The sequence below is a fragment of the Coregonus lavaretus genome, assembly GCF_964263955.1.
Source record: "Coregonus lavaretus genome assembly, chromosome: 14".
NCBI lineage: Eukaryota > Metazoa > Chordata > Actinopteri > Salmoniformes > Salmonidae > Coregonus > Coregonus lavaretus.
In genome coordinates this window covers 14,540,712-14,561,349 of record NC_140001.1, presented here as the reverse complement: position 1 = coordinate 14,561,349, position 20,638 = coordinate 14,540,712, and the positions used below count along the sequence as shown (strand labels likewise).

Sequence of the window (20,638 nt, the reverse complement as noted above, 5' to 3'; positions counted from 1 at the left end):
TGCTGGTGACACTGTCTGTGAGTTATTTACAATTCAAGGCACACTTAATCAGCATGGCTACCACAGCATTCTGCAGCGATACGCCATCCCATCTCGTTTGCGCTTAGTGGGACTATCATTTGTTTTACAACAGGACAATGACCCAAAACACACCTCCAGGCTGTGTAAGGGCTATTTTACCAAGAAGGAGAGTGATGGAGTGCTGCATCAGATGACCTGGCCTCCACAATCACCCGACCTCAACCCAATTGAGATGGTTTGGGATGAGTTGGACGGCAGAGTGAAGGAAAAGCAGCCAACAAGTGCTCAGCATATGTGGTAACTCCTTCAAGACTGTTGAAAAAGCATTCTTCATGAAGCTGGTTGAGAGAATGCCAAGAGTGTGCAAAGCTGTCATCAAGGCAAATGGTGGCTACTTTGAAGAATCTAAAATCTAAAATATATTTTGATTTGTTTAACACTTTTTTGGTTACTACATGATTCCATTTGTGTTATTTCATCGCTTTGATGTCTTCACTATTATTCTACAATATAGAAAATAGTAAAAATAAAGAAAAACCCTTGAATGAGTAGGTGTGTCAACACTTTTGACTGGTACTGTGTGTGTGTATATATATATATATATATATATAAGTTTGATCATGACAACACTTCTCCCACAGCTTTACAAGCATAGCAGCAGGAAGTAGGGGTGCTGAGGGTGCTGCGTCAGGGAGTGCTGCAGCACCCTCAGCACCTCTACTTCCTGCTGCTATGCTTGTAAAGCTGTGGGAGAAGTGTTGTCATGATCAAACTTCCATTTAGCTCTTCATGAGTCATCTTTTTGAAATCAAGCATAATGTCTAGTCCCTCGAGAGGGATATAGTTCATGGGATACAGTTGCGCTACAATGACACACACAGGCAAAGGATTTCTGTTTATGCATCTAGAATCCACTCCAGGAAGAAGCCCAGGCACTACAACTGGCTTGCTGGATATGCAATACTTGTTATTTAGAGTTTTACATTTTACATTTTAGTCATTTAGCAGACGCTCTTATCCAGAGCGACTTACAGTTAGTGAGTGCATCATGCCTATAATTTTGTGCGATAGAAATGTATCCAAGGTCATAATCATAACCAACATAGCTAGCCAGTAAAATTATTTACATTTGCTGATGTTACACGTTTGTTACCAAGTTACAAATGCGAGGCATAATGCATAACAACTTAGCAGGCGCCAGGCTAACTAGCTAGCCAACTCCAGTCATGTGCTAACGTTTGCTGGTAAACCTAGCTTTAGGTGGCTGGTTGAAACGTTGTAGCTTGCTGTTTAGTAGCTAGCCATATCTATGACAAAAAAGAGAAGAGGTTTTACAATCGAGATACAAAAGATCTCTGATTGTAAAAACGATTCTATTTTCTGTCATAGATATGGCTACCGGTAGTTGTTTAGCTAGCTAACTTAGCTAATTAGCTAGCTACCTAGCTAGCTACATAGCTAGCTAAGTTTGCGAACAGAAAAATAATTGTATTTCCCCCCACTGTCACACAGTAGTATTTTAGCCAGCAATGCACAATATGGGTTTCAGTAGATAAACTAAAGTTAGCTAGCTAGCTAGGTGGCTTGCAGGAAAAAAATTATACTTTTCAAAAAAGTCTGCTTTGGATGGGGGCCAGAGCCCGAAGTACCGCCCAACACAAGTTGTAGTCTTTCAGAGACTGGAAAAAATGTGTCTACTTGTGTATATACTAATGAATCCGCCTATAGGAACATCGCTGAAAGACGTCCAATGGCTTTATCGAACAAGGACAACCATATCTATACCCACAAAAACGTATAGTGCAATCAGTATAACATAGAGCCTTCGCGTAATGCCACAAAGCAGGACTACATGTATTTTCAGATCCCACCCCCTCATACATGATGAAAACAAGCCCAGATCCCCCCAGGGTGAAATTCCCCTTTTAATATTTTGTCTTGCCCATTCACCCTCTGATTGGCACACATACACAATCCATGTCTCAATTGTCTCAAGGCTTAAAAATCCTTCTTTAATCTGTCTCCTCCCCTTCATTGGTTGAAGTGGATTTAACAAGTGACATCAACAAGGGATCTTAGCTTTCACCTGGTCAGTCTATGTCATGGAAAGAGCAGGTGTTCTTAATAATAATAATAATAATATGCCATTTAGCAGACGCTTTTATCCAAAGCGACTTACAGTCATGCGTGCATACATTTTTGTGTATGGGTGGTCCCGGGGATCGAACCCACTACCTTGGCGTTACAAGCGCTGTGCTCTACCAGCTGAGCTACAGAGGACCGCGTTAATGTTTTGTATACTCAGTGTAGATACAGTAGCTAGTAGATAGGCTAGCTAGAGCTGGCATAATAAACAAGATGGCAGATATCTGTGAAATTTAATTACAAAAACAATCCCAACATGGCTTACATGAAGCAAAAATCATTTAACAAATTAAAGAACATTTAGGAAGAAAAAAGGTGAATAGAAAAGGGAAGTGAAAGGAAATGGGAAACAAAAAACAGGGTTATTAAGACAAAACAGAAAAACTAGCGTAGAAAAGAGAACTAGAGAAGTCAAAATATCATCATACTGTACGTCATCAGGAAATTGCATAATATTTGCCAAAATCAGTTTCTTGATTATAGAACACATAAAAGTTAATATTGTAAATCATAGCTATGCAGTTGATACATAAAAACTGTTATTTCTCTTTCATTGCTATTTTTTAAAATACAGTTTCTGGTCCATTTACTATTAATTTAGAATCTCGCTATCATACCCTTTCTACCCCGGACAGAATGGGGTTCTCCTCAGCAGGGCAGTCCCTGGTCTCCAGAGCCACTGAGTTTTTCCCAGAAGACCCCAGTGTGCTCCCCAGCTCTGGGCCAGCTCAAGTAGGTGCATCTCTTCACCAGCGTCCTCATGCGGTGGTAGGGAGAGAGCTGCTGGTCTGGGATTTCCAGGATCAGAACGTCCTTCTGCTCATCAAACAGAGGGAAGCTGGCCACTTGGATCTCCCGAGAGCACCACTCGCTCTCCAGATCTTCCTCCTCTTGGTATCGTGGAGATAAGCCAGGAAGAGGTGGTAGGCATAGACCACCTGCAATCTTAGGAGATGGTAGGGGGGTGCAAGGTTTTAAGTGATCACAAGTTTTTAAAGTCTCCATTACGGATAGTTTCTAATAAACCGCCTGGCATATCAAAGATATCTAGTTGTTGCAAACCATTCTTGAAAGCATCACTCAAAGTCTTGAATTTGTTTGCTCCAATGCTTAGGACCTTCATGTTCCTAAAATGTTGAATAATACAAGCTTCAAGGTTGGGGATTTTATAATGGAAAATATGGAATATTTTGAGTCCTGTTAGATTGGCAAAATTGGAGTAGCCTAGTTTATCGATGCTTTTGACACTGAGATCCAGCCTACGCAAAGTTAGGTTATTCCTGGTGGCATTTGGTACAGAAGACAGCCTGTTGTGGCTTAGGACCAGTGTATCCAGCTGCTTCAGAAAGACTCAGAAAGATGAGCGTGAACACTATAGTATATTCTCTCTCAAGTATCACTCTATATCTCTGCTGTCACGGTGGGGACAATATCTCATCAAACCTGGCAACCCTCCACTACCACGTAAGGGGGCTTGGACAGAGTAGATCCAGGATTTACACAGTCTTCACATGAACTCCTGCTACACAGCCACAATCAGAACAGAGGGAAGACAGACCAAAGCCCATACACCATTCCCCATACCCATGGGCTGTTATAGTGAAAGACAACTAGCACAATCATGTAAGCCTTACCAAGGTTACATTTTCATTAGCAGACGCTCTTTTCCAGAGCGACTTACAAATCACCCAGGCTTACAAATGCATCCTCATGCATGGTCTCTACACAAAAACATGTTCACAGATTTTATATGACAGAAAATGGTTGTAGGTGACAGTTCCTACTGTGCATGTTTAGAGTGAATGACTCACATCTTACTGAGAAGTGATAGACTTGAGACAAGACTGATGAATTCATTCACATCAAAATTACTTAGGTAAAAAGGTAGTTCAACTAATTACTATTTTGTAGTATATATTATTAATCTGCCAACACTAGTAATAACCATTGTTTATTCACAAAGCTTGATAACACATTCCCCTGAGTAAAATAGGTTAAATACGCAAAATCATGTAGCCATGGGAACCCGGGTGATTACCTCATTATCAATGACAACAGAGGATTTCCTTTCCTGTGATCTGTCATATGTCTCACCCAGGTAATAACACACTTTTTGGCTCAAGGGCCACATCGATTTTTCGAGGGCCACACAGTTTTGTTTTTGACCATATGTCAAAATCTATTTCCGGGCCAGAAAAAGGGCAGTTATTTGAAAATATATAGGTCTGTTATAATTTCTACATACTTTCTATCTAATCATTTCACCTCCCCCTCAAAAAAGTATGTATAAATTATAAATCATACTCAAACCTCCCATGGGCTGGATTGAATGGGTTGACCCCTGTTCTAAAACATTCTCATCTGTATGCATTGTCTTCTATTCATGTATGATTTGAAATCCCTTTTAACCTGGAGACACAGCGAGAGGTTTCCCCGAGACTGGGCGTCATAATTACAGTGGGGAAAAAAAGTATTTAGTCAGCCACCAATTGTGCAAGTTCTCCCACTTAAAAAGATGAGAGAGGCCTGTAATTTTCATCATAGGTACACGTCAACTATGACAGACAAATTGAGAATTTTGTTCTCCAGAAAATCACATTGTAGAATTTTTAATGAATTTATTTGCAAATTATGGTGGAAAATAAGTATTTGGTCACCTACAAACAAGCAAGATTTCTGGCTCTCACAGACCTGTAACTTCTTCTTTAAGAGGCTCCTCTGTCCTCCACTCGTTACCTGTATTAATGGCACAGGTTTGAACTTGTTATCAGTATAAAAGACACCTGTCCACAACCTCAAACAGTCACACTCCAAACTCCACTATGGCCAAGACCAAAGAGCTGTCAAAGGACACCAGAAACAAAATTGTAGACCTGCACCAGGCTGGGAAGACTGAATCTGCAATAGGTAAGCAGCTTGGTTTGAAGAAATCAACTGTGGGAGCAATTATTAGGAAATGGAAGACATACAAGACCACTGATAATCTCCCTCGATCTGGGGCTCCACGCAAGATCTCACCCCGTGGGGTCAAAATGATCACAAGAACGGTGAGCAAAAATCCCAGAACCACACAGGGGGACCTAGTGAATGACCTGCAGAGAGCTGGGACCAAAGTAACAAAGCCTACCATCAGTAACACACTACGCCGCCAGGGACTCAAATCCTGCAGTGCGAGACGTGTCCCCCTGCTTAAGCCAGTACATGTCCAGGCCCGTCTGAAGTTTGCTAGAGTGCATTTGGATGATCCAGAAGAGGATTGGGAGAATGTCATATGGTCAGATGAAACCAAAATATAACTTTTTGGTAAAAACTCAACTTGTCGTGTTTGGAGGACAAAGAATGCTGAGTTGCATCCAAAGAACACCATACCTACTGTGAAGCATGGGGGTGGAAACATCACGCTTTGGGGCTGTTTTTCTGCAAAGGGACCAGGACGACTGATCCGTGTAAAGGAAAGAATGAATGGGGCCATGTATCGTGAGATTTTGAGTGAAAACCTCCTTCCATCAGCAAGGGCATTGAAGATGAAACGTGGCTGGGTCTTTCAGCATGACAATGATCCCAAACACACCGCCCGGGCAACGAAGGAGTGGCTTCGTAAGAAGCATTTCAAGGTCCTGGAGTGGCCTAGCCAGTCTCCAGATCTCAACCCCATAGAAAATCTTTGGAGGGAGTTGAAAGTCCGTGTTGCCCAGCGACAGCCCCAAAACATCACTGCTCTAGAGGAGATCTGCATGGAGGAATGGGCCAAAATACCAGCAACAGTGTGTGAAAACCTTGTGAAGACTTACAGAAAACGTTTGACCTGTGTCATTGCCAACAAAGGGTATATAACAAAGTATTGAGAAACTTTTGTAATTGACCAAATACTTATTTTCCACCATAATTTGCAAATAAATTCATAAAAAATCCTACAATGTGATTTTCTGGATTTTTTTTTCTCATTTTGTCTGTCATAGTTGACGTGTACCTATGATGAAAATTACAGGCCTCTCTCATCTTTTTAAGTGGGAGAACTTGCACAATTGGTGGCTGACTAAATACTTTTTTCCCCCACTGTATATGATGCATTGGTTGTGGCCTGGCTGAAACCATATCCTAAGGGACAGATTTAAATTGACAGGCCTACCAGAGTTACTTCTATAATCTAAAAATATAATGCTCATCTTTATACAAAATGTTTGGATCGAAAATTAACTAATTACCCTCCTTCTGTACGTCTATATCTGTATAGCAGACGCAGTAGCCATCTGACATTAAGAAATACATGTTGGTGTCGTAGCATGCCACCAGCATATCTCTGGGATTAGGGGAAGCCTAAGCTTCTCTTCCTTTATATATATATATATATATATATATATATATATATATTTTATATTTGAGATTCTTCAAAGTAGCCACCCTTTGCCTTGATGACAGCTTTGCACACTCTTGGCATTCTCTCAACCAGCTTCACCTGGAATGCTTTTCCAACAGTCTTGAAGGAGTTCTCACATATGCTGAGCACTTGTTGGCTGCTTTTCCTTCACTCTGCGGTCCAACTCATCCCAAACCATCTCAATTGGGTTGAGGTCGGGGGATTGTGGAGGCCAGGTCATCTGATGCAGCACTCCATCACTCTCCTTCTTGGTAAAATATCCCTTACACAGCCAGTAGGTGTTCCGTCATTTTCCTGTTGAAAAACAGATGATAGTCCCACTAAGCGCAAATGAGATGGGATGGCGTATCGCTGCAGAATGCTGTGGTAGCCATGCTGGTTAAGTGTGCCTTGAATTCTAAATAAATCACTGACAGTGTCACCAGCAAAGCACCCCCACACCATCACACCTCCTCCTCCATGCTTCACGATGGGAACAACACACGCAGAGATCATCCGTTCACCTTCTCTGCGTCTCACAAAGACACGGCAGCTGGAACCAAAAATCTCAAATTTGGACTCATCAGACCAAAGGACAGATTTCCACCGGTCTAATGTCCATTGCTCGTGTTTCTTGGCCCAAGCAAGTCTCTTCTTCTTATTGGTGTCTTTTAGTAGTGGTTTCTCTGCAGCAATTCGACCATGAAGGCCTGATTCACACAGTCTCCTCTGAACAGTTGATGTTGAGATGTGTCTGTTACTTGAAATCTGAAGCATTTATTTGGGCTGCAATCTGAGGTGCAGTTAACTCTAATTAACTTATCCTCTGCAGCAGAGGTAACTCTGGGTCTTCCATTCCTGTGGCAGTCCTCATGAGAGCCAGTTTCATGATTGCACTTGAAGAAACTTACAAAGTTCTTGAAACTTTCCATATTGACTGACCTTCATGTCTACAGGGCGGCAGGTAGCTTAGTGGTTAAGAGCGTTGTGCCAGTAACCGAAAGGTCGCTGGTTCTAATCCCCGAGCCGACTAGGTGAAAAATCTGTTGATGTGCCCTTGAGCAAGGCACTTAACCCTAATTGCTCATGTAAGTCGCTCTGGATAAGAGCGTCTGCTAAATGACTAATTATTATTATATTAAAGTAATGATGGGCTATCGTTTCTCTTTGCTTATTTGAGCTGTTCTTGTCATAATATGGACTTGGTCTTTTACCAAATAGGGCTATCTTCTGTATACCACCCCTACCTTGTCACAACACAACTGATTGGCTCAAACGCATTAAGAAGGAAAGCAATTCCACAAATTAACTTTTAAGAAGGCACACCTGTTAATTTAAATGCATTCCAGGTGACTACATGATTCCATATGTGTTATTTCATAGTTTTGATATCTTCACTATTATTCTTCAACATAGAAAATAGTAATAATAAAGAAAAACCCTTGAATGAGTAGGTGTGTCCAAACTTTTGACTGGTACTGTATATATATTAATATCATGCAGAGGACACCTTAGCCTATAGGTCTATGCATGCAGTGCCCTGATACATTTAGTGCTCAAATCTCTGACAGCTGAACCGTGAGGTGGACAATTCTTGTTTTAGGAAAGTAGCCAAAAATAATAATAATTGGCTATTAAGTTTTGCATACGTTTTGTAATTAGTTATAGGCTGTTTTTAAGGACACATAAATGTGGCTCATTTGGCCAACATCCCTCATTCATTGATGGTAATGGCTGCGCCAGGTTGGATCTGAATACGGATATCCGTAGAATTTCTCAAATGTCCGATAAATTAAAGTCTTGTCATGTTGTCCAGCGTTTCCTAAAGGAAACTCTGAAATGGCATATTGTTTTTATGAAGATTTTAGAATATTCACATGAAAATCTGTAGCCAATTGGATGGAAACCTAGCTATAGACACCTAAAGACTCTGGCAAGTGCGCTAGTCCAGTGTCACTTTGATTATGCCTGCACATCATGATTCACCAGCAGCCCCAAATATCTAAAGAATAAGCTACCAGCCAAACAAGCTTGTAAGAATTGTACTTAAACTCTCCCCTCATACTCATCTGGAGGTTGAGCATTTTTTCATCTCTAATTGTAATTGTATTTGTGTAAAAAATAGGAACCACAATGGAAATAAGTCCTGGTCACTTAAAAACATATTTGTGTATATATATATTTTTTTAACTGACAAATAAAATCAATCAATCAATCCAAATTGTGCAGTGGCCAATTGATGAATGGAAAGAGACATCTGTTACAAAACACCAAAAAGTTTAATTACATTCGGAGATTGTCAAGCCAAGCCTTCGATACTGGGTAAGCCTACAAGGTAGGAAGGGATGTATTTTCTGTTTGTCGAGATTGACATAGTCTACCTTGATGGTCCAGCTCCTCCCCCCAGTCAATTTCGATCTGTCCCTAAGTAAGCAGCCAGGCTAAAAAAGGTAACTGATAGAGAAAAGCAAATGAAAGGTGAGCCGTTGTCCTTTCTCCTTATGTAAACACAGGTGTGTGTGATGTGTGTATGTGTGTAGGAGAGGGGAAGAGAGAGACAGAGGGGAAGAGAGAGCGATAGAGAGAGCGCCGAGATACGCCCAGTATAGGCTATTCTTAAGCATGCTTCCTTCACTGAAGCATAATGTTCTGGCCTACACTCTTAGAAAAAAGGGTTATTTGCCTGTCCCCATAGGAAACCCTTTTGGGTTCCAGGTATAACCCTTTTGGGTTCCATGTAGAACCCTCTGTGGAAGGGTTCTACATGGAACCGAAAAGGGTTCTACCTGGAACGAAACATGGTTTTACCTGGAACCTGGAACCTTCTGCAAAGGGTTCTCCTATGGGGACAGCCGAAGAACCCTTTTAGGTTCTATATAGCACCTTTTTTTTGTGTAGACCCAGGTAGACGTTGTACAAAGTGGCACATAGCCAGTTGGAGAGGGAGAGCTTTTCAGCATTCACTGCCAAGCCACCAGACAAACAGTACCCAAGCTAAGACATGAGAGAAATAATGACTGAATACAAACAGAGTGAGTACTGGCCTATATGTCCAGGTGAACATTCCCTATTGCATCACATTTGTGATGCGGCAGGTAGCCTAGCGGTTGGGCCAGTAACTGAAAGGTCGGTGGTTCGAATCCCTGAGACGACTAGGTGAAAAATCTGTTGATGTGCCCTTGAGTAAAGCACTTAACCCTAATTGCTCCTGTAAATTGCTCTTGATGAGAGCGTCTGCTAAATTACTAAAATGTACATTTGTTGGTGGTATCCTTCGTTTGGCATAGTTTCTTACAATGCATGTAGCCTAGCAGCTGAATGTTCATTCAGCTAAAAGCTCAACAGATGGAGACTGCCTTTGTCTTTTATGCCTACTATTTGCATTGAAATGGCAAAAGAATAAGCTTTTATCAACTCACTTTTAGTGATTCAAGTTCCATTTCCTTTCAGCAACCTCTTGTGCAGGGTGCTCTACCTTCTACCATAAAGGCTCTCTTCAGAGGATATCACCCTGGCGTAAAGATAGCTTTTCAGAGGCATCTGTGCTTTTTTATTTTTTAATCTAGATCAGTTTACTTCCATTTTCACTCCAATAGTTGCTACTGGGCAATCATATCACTGGCTCAGGCTGTTCTGTGTGCCTCAGAGGTGTGCTGGAGAGTGTAACAATCATATTGTATAATTGGAGAAACACAGACTGCTCTGGTCTTGTGGTCTCTCTCCGCTCCACTGCAGTTTATAAAAAAATCAGCTACATTGTAAGCGCTGAGCACTAGGGAGCTAAACCTTGGGGGGATCCTGGGGAAAGTGAATCTCAGTAGGCCCTCTTAACACAGGCAGGTTTAATCACAGGGTTGGTCTGTGCTCTGCTGATAAGGCTGGTGACAGGCCTTTATGAAGGAGTAAATTATGGGAGATTAAATCGCTCTTTCATTCATACCCAGACTTGGACAATTTGATGTCTTTGTTTGCTTGACACAAGGTCCTGTGCTTCTATGAGACCAATAAAGATAAAGTCTGAGTCCTCTGACAAAACCGACCAATCACTTCTCAAAGAACCCGTGAAAATAACTTTCTTTCTCTGATCCATTATTGGTCTACTACACCAAGTATGAGACGTTTAACAATCTTACCCAAAGACATCCTGGAAAGATTGAAATTGTTTGATGAAGAAGATGCTGATGATAACAATAGAAATACAACAGGGGAAACCTCAGCCTCCACTTCAGAGTTGAGTGCAAGTTCTTCACAAGATTTCACAACTGTGCATCATGAGGTCAGAGTGAACTCTTTAATCCAAATGGGTTGATAACTCTTTACTTAAAGCTGACACATATAATGCTGTAGCACTTGTTATCACATGTATGAGCCGTTATTATTAAAGTGATAATCATTTATTTTGCAGTTTTAGCTTATCTTCCTCTGAACCATTTTTACATTTCTCGAGTCGTTCTGGCTAGACATTTTTGTAGAATGTAACAATACTAGTTAACACGGATTGTATCAGTTAGCAGTGCATTCAAAGGCATGGGGAAAGAGCTCTGTGTTTAAAAAAAGGTTTTGGGAAGTCGAAAATAAGCTACAACTGCACTATACCTTTAAGATTATAAACATTTCTATGCAACACTTCTTCAATTGATTGAACATACCTATAGCTTATTTAGTCAGTATCATAATTAGATGCTAGTAAGACATTAGAGGGCGTTTTTTTTTTGCATGACTGCATTCTATAGGCTAGCTGGAGTTCCATGACAGGACTCTATTCATAGATGATTTATAGTTAAACTATATACCCTAACCCCTAATTAAAGACTTAATTATTTCTAAGAATATGGTCGACTTCAAAATAGATATTATACCTTGTCCTAATGTTCATTTTATTTGCAAAGATTGACAGCAAATACACGAGTGGATGTAGTAGCCTACTATCTTAATAGTTTTTGAAGTATGTAATCTGTGCTCACAAAAGTAAAATAATGAACAAAAAACAAGCATAGCGTATCTACTCAGGGAGGGTGTATTTTAGCAACACGCACAACCAAAGTGTTTGTTTTTCCTATTCGATAATTGTTGCAGAATGGCAACAAAAAAAAACCCACCTCCTTCTTGACAGTGCGCAGCAGCTTCTGTCGCGTCTCTGCTTGTAAAACATAACAGAAAGGGTGTCATGTCATTTCTTTTATAACACATTTCCTTTTAGATGTACATCTTCAGCACATGATATATATTTGGTTATGTTTTATACGGTCCTGTGTTTTCTCACCTGCCATTGCTGCTGCTGCTGCTATTGTTGTTGTTGTTGTTGTTGTTGTTGTTGTTGCTATGGAATCGGGTCCACTTTGCGTAGCTCCTTCACACTGCTTCCATCAGCTCAATGTGGCTGTATGGCGCAAAAGAGCTAGCCAGAGGTCGATACTTTACACACACCTCTTAAAGCTACAGTAATCTCTTAAATTCAATTTAGTCTATAGACTTTTCCCAGAAACGCAAAATAAAAATGATACACAAGAAGAATAAGTGACTATTTTAAACATGTTTGCCGTGATGTTTCACATTTACTTCTGCATTGTCTGTGACAGTACACGTCAAAGACAGTACCATTTAGGCTAAATGTAGCCTATTCATTATTGAATAGCCTGATGTTTTCCAAACAGGTGACATGTATTCTTCACGTGGCCTTATAAAGTCAACAGCATATCATGAACCATTCATTTCTATAATCATTTCCATAATAATGAAGCATTCCTATAACTTTTATCATGATCTCATCATATTCTTCATGCACATTTTCACATGCATGCCAGTTTTTACAGATGATGCACCATCATCCATAACAAAGCTGAGAAGAAGTCAAAATAGCTAGAGACAGCAGAAAATACTGTATTGTCTGCATAGGCCTAATCATATGCATTGGACATGTTTGTACATTTGGCCTATATGTGTGTCTAGTTGTTTGGACACAGAATTCTAGGCCACCATTTTCAAATGTCTCATTTATCCATCCTCACCATATCCTGCAGAGATGTAGACATCCTGAGCCCTGGCCTGCAGTACATTTGGTTACAAAATACACAAAAGCCTTCCCTCACCAATAAGATGTGTTGCTAAGCAACCCCCTGAAACATATTAGCAGAGCTAATTGAGCAGATCCAGTAGATCTGGTGTCCTGGTCTTACAGCCTCTATCTCTGGGGGTAAATGGCATCATCATATAATGAGAAATCAATATTCCTGTTTAAAGATATTGATCTGGACTCACTGGGAATTAATCCACAGTGTTCCCGGGGCACTATACACTGCAATAAAAATAATCAGAACCATGTTGTCTATTCTAGACTTGAATAAAACTGTGGTGGTCAGGATGAGTTCCAAAAGCTGTGGACAAATATAGTGGTGTGAATAGAATCTTGAGCGCTGGGGATATCCATATCTAAATGAACATTTACACACACAACCCCACCTGTAACCAGGGGCCAGAGGGAACCCATGCTGCTTACACTCCAATGGGCTGCACCACCAAGGGTTTAGTCAAGTCCACACACATCAAATCTACTGTACTACCTGTCCTCATCCTTAGACAAGCCCAAACATAGAGTTTCACTTACCATGGTGTCAGTAAATGATATACACTGAGTACACTAAACATTAGGAACACCGTAGTAAAATTGAGTTTTTTACAACCTCAATTCATCAGGGCATGGAGTCTACAAGGTATCGAAAGTGTTCCACAGGGATGCTAGCCAATGTTGACTCCCAATGCTTCCCACAATTGTGTCAAGTTGGCTGGATGTCCTTTGGGTTGTGGACCATTCTTGATACACACAGGAAACTGTTAAGCATGAAAAACAAGTTCTTGACACAAATCGGTACATCTGGCATCTACTACCATACCCTCTTCAAAGGCACTTAAATATTTTGTCTTGCCCATTCACCCTCTGGATGGCACACATACACAATCCATGTCTCAATTTTCTCAAGGCTTAAAAATCCTTCTTTAACCTGTCTCCTTCCTTCCATCTAAACTGATTTAAGTGGATTTAACAACTGACATCAATAAGGGATCATAGCTTTCACTTGGATTCACCTGGTCAGTCTATATCATGGAAAGAGCAGGTATTCTTAGTGTTTTGTATACTCAGTGAATAATAAGGATTATACTGTGCGGTTTCCACGTGTTTGTTTTAGACACTCAGTAGCCTCTCCTTTTATTATTCCTCCATCTTGTGGTGAAATGTTGAACTGTTATTTTGGTAGACCAAGGCAGATGTTCCCAAACTTTTTCACTCAGGCAACCCTTTCAGCTTTGGGGAACATCCCCCCTCCCCCTGCACACACCACGTCTATTTCTATGGGCACAAGCACTGTTCATGACACAAACTGTTCACACCCCTCTTGTTGTCTGATTTTTGTTGTTGTTGCAAGTTTAAAGCTTATTTCCTGAAATTCTACACATTTTATCATTGGTTGCATAGAAAATGTTGCCATTTTAAAGCTAATTTTCTTGCAATTCTATACATTTTGCCATGTCTAATATGTATTCATGTGATATTTGAGTGACTCAAACATTACAACAAAATCTATGGGCTAAAAAAACTAGCTAAAAAACATTAGCTGACATGGGCTAGTTGATTTCTGACAAGATGTAAATAGCTCTCTAAGGTACGCAATGACTGACATGACAAGGATCCCGCACCTCCCCTGCCGATCCCTCAGTTTGGAAACCACTGACCTAGAGTACATGGCTAGTCAGTACCTTTTCCAACATCTTAAATCAAACACATTGAAATGAAGAAGAAACAATACTTTTATGCCCCGTTGAAGGCTGGTAAATGCCAGAAACGTGTTGACATTGGTTTGTCATGTTTTGTAACTTTTTCGAAGGAAATGGCAAGAAAATGAAGGCTTTTTAATCAGGAAGTTCATCCCTTTGTTTTTCTTCAAGAGTACCTTGATGGGAAAAGTAAGCCCCATAAGTGGTGGTGTTTATTCCATGTGTTGTCTTAATTTCAATGTCTGGCAGAAAAAACAAAGAGTCCCTTCTTGATATAATATAGCAAAGGGGAATGGAGCATGAGCAGCATTAGTATACCCACTGAATGTTTGGTTGAATCCAGAGCTATAAATAGCCTAACTATTTGGATTAGCGTTTACTGCAAACACAGTCTACAGTTAAGTCGGAAGTTTACATACACCTTAGCCAAATACATTTAAACTCAATTTTTTCACAATTCCTGACATTTAATCCCAGTAAATATTCCCTGTCTTAGGTCAGTTAGGATCACCACTTTATTTTAAGAATGTGAAATGTCAGAATAATAGTAGAGAAAATTATTTATTTCAGCTTTTATTTATTTCATCACATTCCCAGTGGGTCAGAAGTTTACATACACTCAATTAGTATATGGTAGCATTGCCTTTAAATTGTTTAACTTGGGTCAAACGTTTCGGGTAGCCTTCCACAAGCTTCCCACAATAAGTTGGGTGAATTTTGGGCCATTTCTCCTGACAGCTGGTGTAACTGAGTCAGGTTCGTAGGCCTCCTTGCTCGCACCCGCTTTTTCAGTTCTGCCGACACATTTTCTATAGGATTGAGGTCAGGGCTTTGTGATGGCCACTCCAATACCTTGACTTTGTTGTCCTTCAACTTTGGAAGTATGCTTGGGGTCATTGTCCATTAGGAAGACCCATGGCCACTCCATTACCTCCTTTTTCCTCCAAACAAAACCCCATTTTCCTCCAAACATAACGATGGTCATTATGGCCAAACAGTTCTATTTTTGTTTCATCAGACCAGAGGACATTTCTCCAAAAAGTACGATCTTTGTCCCCATGTGCAGTCGCAAACCGTAGTCTGGCTTTTTTATGGCGGTTTTGGAGCAGTGGCTTCTTCCTTGCTGAGCGGCCTTTCAGGTTATGTCGATATAGGACTTGTTTTACTGTGGATATAGATACTATTGTACCTGTTTCCTCCAGCATCTTCACAAAGTCCTTTGCTGTTGTTCTGGGATTGATTTACACTTTTCACACCAAAGTATGTTCATCTCTAGGAGACAGAACGCGTCTCCTTCCTGAGCGGTATGACGGCTGCGTGGTCCATTGGTGTTTATACTTGCGTACTATTCCTTGTACAGATGAAAGTGGTACCTTCAGGCATTTGGAAATTGCTCCCAAGGACGAACCAGACTTGTGGAGGTCTACAATTTTTTTTCTGAGGTCTTGGCTGATTTCTTTTGATTTTCCCATGATGTCAAGCAAAGAGGCACTGAGTTCAAAGGTCGGCCTTGAAATACATCCACAGGTACACCTCCAATTGACTCAAATGATGTCCATTAGTCTATCAGAAGCTTTTAAAGCCATGACATCATTTTCTGGAATTTTCTAAGCAGTTTAAAGGCACAGTCAACTAAGTGTATGTAAACTTCTGACCTGCTGGAATTGTGATACAGTGAATTATAAGTGAAATAATCTGTCTGTAAACAATTGTTGGAAAAATTACTTGTGTAATGCACAAAGTAGATGTCCTAACCAACTTGCCAAAACTATAGTTTGTTAACAACAAATTTGTGGAGTGGTTGAAAAATGAGTTTTAATGACTCCAACCTAGGTGTATGTAAACTTCCGACATCAACTGTATGTTTTGATACCATAAAGTTTTCACTGGGTGCAGAACATACAACACCACCAGAGGAGGCTGGTAGGAGGAGCTATAGAAGGACGGGCTCATTGTAATGGCTGGAATGGGATCAATGGAATGGAGTCAAACATATGGTTTCCATATGTTTGACGTGTTTTATATCGCTCCATATATTCCATTCCTTCTTTACAATGAGCCCGTCCTCCTATAGTTCCTCCCACCAGCCTCCTCTGAACTCCATTTATTCACATACATTTACATTTTAGTAATTTAGCAGACACTCTTATCCAGAGCGACTTACAGTTTTTAGTGAGTGCATACATTTTTCATACTGGCTCCCCGTGGGAAATTGAACCCACAACCCTGGCGTTGCAAGCGCCATGCTCTACCAACTGACCTACAGGAGGCCATTTCCATTCCAAAAATTCTACATTTCGATATAGGTACATTGGATCTTACGGCACGAGAACCCTCAGTGTTCTATAGGCTAGGTGAGAGGATTCCAAGGGAAATGAACCTCTGTCCCAGCTCTCCTCCCTTCTCTCCACATCCTGCCAGGCGCACACCAGGAAAGGGTGGGAGAGGGCTCTGGAAGCTGAGATGCGATTGGTTGGGCTGAACCCTAGACATTGAAGGAGCAGGTTGTTCTCCTCCTGGCCCAGGTTGGATAAGAGCTGGGTGTAGGGGTCTCTGGGGCACCAGCTATGGGAGTAGGAGATGGGGCTCTCCCTGGGCCAGTCCTCTTCGCTGGGCAAGCCAATCACCTCAAAGATTTTCTGGAGCTGCTGAGCCTCAGTGTATCAACGGAACAATGGTCTCAAAAGGAAGAGTTCTGCAAAAACATACAGGACGGAAAAGCACTGAAATGCTATCTGAGAGTACTAAAAACATGATTATTTCTGCATTTCCTTAAGATCAGTTCCTTTTGTAGGCTACAGCATTGTCTGTGCACTAAGGGTAATATGTTTTTTCAATTTTTTGTTTTTTGGAACCTTTTGATTGGTGAAATCCTGAAACTTGTTATGGACATTTTTGAGAAATAACTTGCAGGGTTGACATTGTCCAGTAGATGGTGACAGTGTCATGTGAAATTATTTATTCAGGAGTCAAAGTGAGATTTTCTCTAGACCAAAATAGAACCTGAATGTATGTAGTTTATGCTAGAGTCATTCTAAAGTAATGAATGTTACAATGATTTCCTACTGCATAATTTTAGATGGCACTACTATTTTACAGCAGTTTCTTCTGATTGGTGGGCCCATAATTACACAGAGTATATAAAACATTAAGAACCCCTGCTCTTTCCATGACATAGGCTGACCAGGTGAATCCAGGTGAAAGCTATAATCCCTTATTGATGTCACTTGTTAAATCAACTTCAATCAGTGTAGATGAAGGGGAGTAGACATGTTAAAGAAGGATTTTTAAGCCTTGAGACAATTGAGATATGGATTGTGTATGTGTGCCATTCAGAGGGTGAATGGGCAAGACAAAATATTTAAGTGCCTTTGAACGGTGTATGGTAGTAGGTGCCAGGCGCACCGGTTTGGGTCAAGAACTGCAACGCTGCTGGGTTTTTCATGCTCAACAGTTTCCTGTGTGTATCAAGAATGGTCCACAACCCAAAGGACATCCAGCCAACTTGACACAACTGTGGGAAGCATTGGGAGTCAACATGGGCTAGCATCCCTGTGGAACACTTTCGATACCTTGTAGACTCCATGCCCTGATGAATTGAGGTTGTAAAAAACTCAATTTTACTACGGTGTTCCTAATGTTTAGTGTACTCAGTTTATATAATTTACTGACAGCATGGTAAGTGAAACTCTATGTTTGGGCTTGTCTAAGGATGAGGACAGGTAGTACAGTAGATTTGATGTGTGTGGACTTGACTAAACCCTTGGTGGTGCAGCCCATTGGAGTGTAAGCAGCATGGGTTCCCTCTGGCCCCTGGCTGCAGGTGTGGAGCCCAGGGGGGCCAACCTGTCAGCTAGATCAGGCGGTGAAAGGGCAGGCAGGTAATATAGGATGACAGAGGAAGAAGTGGACATTGCTTAGCAAGGCCAGACACAGGCCTCCTACTCTGTGGGCCTGGACCATCATTCTCTATCATTGCCTTCCTGTCCTCTGAGGATGTTTGATCCCCCCACTAAAGCTTGGACTTTCCACAGTCTGATGCCTGTCAAAATACCAAAGAGCAGACACATGCTTTACATCATGACATGTAGACATGTTCACATACTCGTTTGAAGAGGGTCAAAGTGTGGTCACTTGAGTTTGAAATGAACTTTGAAATAAAGCCAGGGGAAAGCGATATTGTCTGAGATTTTGTAACCCTCTTCTCTGGTGAGCCTGACACTATTTGCTTCATTAGATAACTAGGAAACTAAGGATGTGAAATAGCCATGCTCTTAGATACTCAAATTTCACAAATCTAATAGACATTGAAGGGCTCCTGTCAGTGGCTATGCTGGCGATGAAATTGAATACCTCTTCTTACCCTAATATTATTATTATTGTTATTATTATTATTATTATTATTATTATTATTATACCTCTTCACAGCCTCAAAAGGATTTGGACAGTGCTCTTCTTCCACTGAATTCTGGTGAATGCGATAATAATGAGAGTTATTATCATGTTGTAATCACAATAACTTATTGTTTGATTGCTCTTTTTCCACCAACAGCATAACATCTGTAGTGTGCCTTTAAAACTGGGATTCCCTTCCTGGGATGACTCACTCATTACTGTTGCTTTAGATCATGTAGTAACCTTAATACCATGCCAGGACTTCTGCCTGACTACACATTGTACCAGCTCCCATCTGCTTACTCATGGATTGGAGGCCCATTGATTATCACGCCATCACAGCGCTCACACCAGCACATTACACAAAGCACAACAGGGTTGTATTCATTCAGGCACACAAGAGAAAATGTTTTAAAGCGTTTGGAATGTTTCAGTCCATTTTCTTCTGTTTGGTACCTAATGCCCTTAAAACTCATAGGAATGCAGCCAAATGATGCCATCACCTGTCTGTAATCCCCTGTAAATCCAGGCTGACTACAGCACCAATAGATGGCTGGAAATCTCTGCTCAGATTGATAACAAGACACAGGGCATTCCTCTGAATCAGAAGGGATGAGTTCACAGAAGACTGTTTAAAAAATCAGGGCTTCTGATGCATCTGAGAAAAACAATGTGGACACCAATGAGGATGGGGACAGAAAAGAAGAAGAAGAAGAAGAAGAAGAAGAAGAAGAAGAAGAAGAAGAAGAAGAAGAAGAAGAAGAAGAAGAAGAAGAAGAAGAAGAAGAAGCAATACATGTATAAGAGTACCAAGACCAACAAGAACAAGGCCAGCAACCACAAATGCAAAAAATAATAAGAAAGAAACAACAATGGTGCGTATCCATATCACTCGGACTGTGGGAGCGGCGATGTCAGTGACAGCTCCCTTGAGATATGAGGGTAAGGCCGCCCTCATGCACACGTCCATGTGTGATCAGAGTCGACAGTCTCTAATGGGCACCAGGGCATGTGCAGGGAGGCCCTGTCAGTCCGATGTTCTTTTGACCATGTGCCAACGCAGATTGACAGGCCTGTATGTGGAAGATGGCCAGTGCCATATAGTGTGGGATCTGTGACTATGGTGTTTTGACCCTCAGGGCCCCCCAGTCTTTGCCTGAGCAGCCATGATGTTTCCCCTTGACTGGCTCTTTACCCTATCCTCATTCTCCTGTCACAGCGATGGCAGTGAGTTGACGTTTGAAAAAGAATAATGTTTGAGCTACAGGAGCCGTTGAAAAGGTCCTCATCATGAGATATGAATGATTATCAAAACACAAGACAGCGTTTGACACATACAGTAGGCCTGCTGTAAATATTTGTGTTGCCTTGGAATTATTATTGTATTTTCAGCTCTAAAAGATTATTTACAAAATGTTCAAATGAAATAATTTGTTTTATGAATGGTATAAAACAATAGTATAGCATCAGTAGCCTACAGTACAACTCCGCATGACAGGTCAGACAGCAACAACTACCGTTTGGCTTTAGATGTCAAATTCATGATGGCTTTGAATGCCGCTCATCCTATCTCATTGTCATATCCATTTTCCAAACTAACCTCGTTTGGTGCACTCTCCACTCAATGACCTGCAAGATAACAACAATATGTACATTTGGTTAGGACTCTTCAGGTCTTTTGAAATTGGCCAGTGCTAAAAGCGGTGGATTCAATTATAAGGTCATTTAATTAGGTTCCCTAACTAGTCCAGTTAAACCACAGAGATTCTAGTCTATGCTGTTGTCTCCTCTCCAAAAGCATTACCCTAGACTCAGGAAGCAAAGACCTTTTGAGACTTTGTCTACTTAAAGAGGTCAAAATGGTCAAGGTTTATTTCTCACACACATACACACACACACACATACACACACACACACACATGCATGTACACACATGCATTTACAAACACA

General features: G+C 40.9%; 1 protein-coding gene across 1 annotated transcript in view; it reads right to left on the bottom strand.

Annotated features, from left to right (window-relative positions):
* Positions 1–18,256, bottom strand: part of LOC311140892 (small G protein signaling modulator 1-like) — a gene marked incomplete at both ends in the record, with an annotated part of 107,511 nt that extends 89,255 nt beyond the window's left edge. The window contains 3 exons of the mRNA XM_084176164.1: positions 11,623–11,660; positions 16,674–16,947; positions 18,239–18,256. Coding sequence (XP_084032290.1) covers positions 11,623–11,660; positions 16,674–16,947; positions 18,239–18,256 — 330 coding nt within the window. The remainder of the gene's footprint in view (positions 1–11,622; positions 11,661–16,673; positions 16,948–18,238) is intronic.
* Between the last annotated feature and the right edge of the window lie 2,382 nt (positions 18,257–20,638).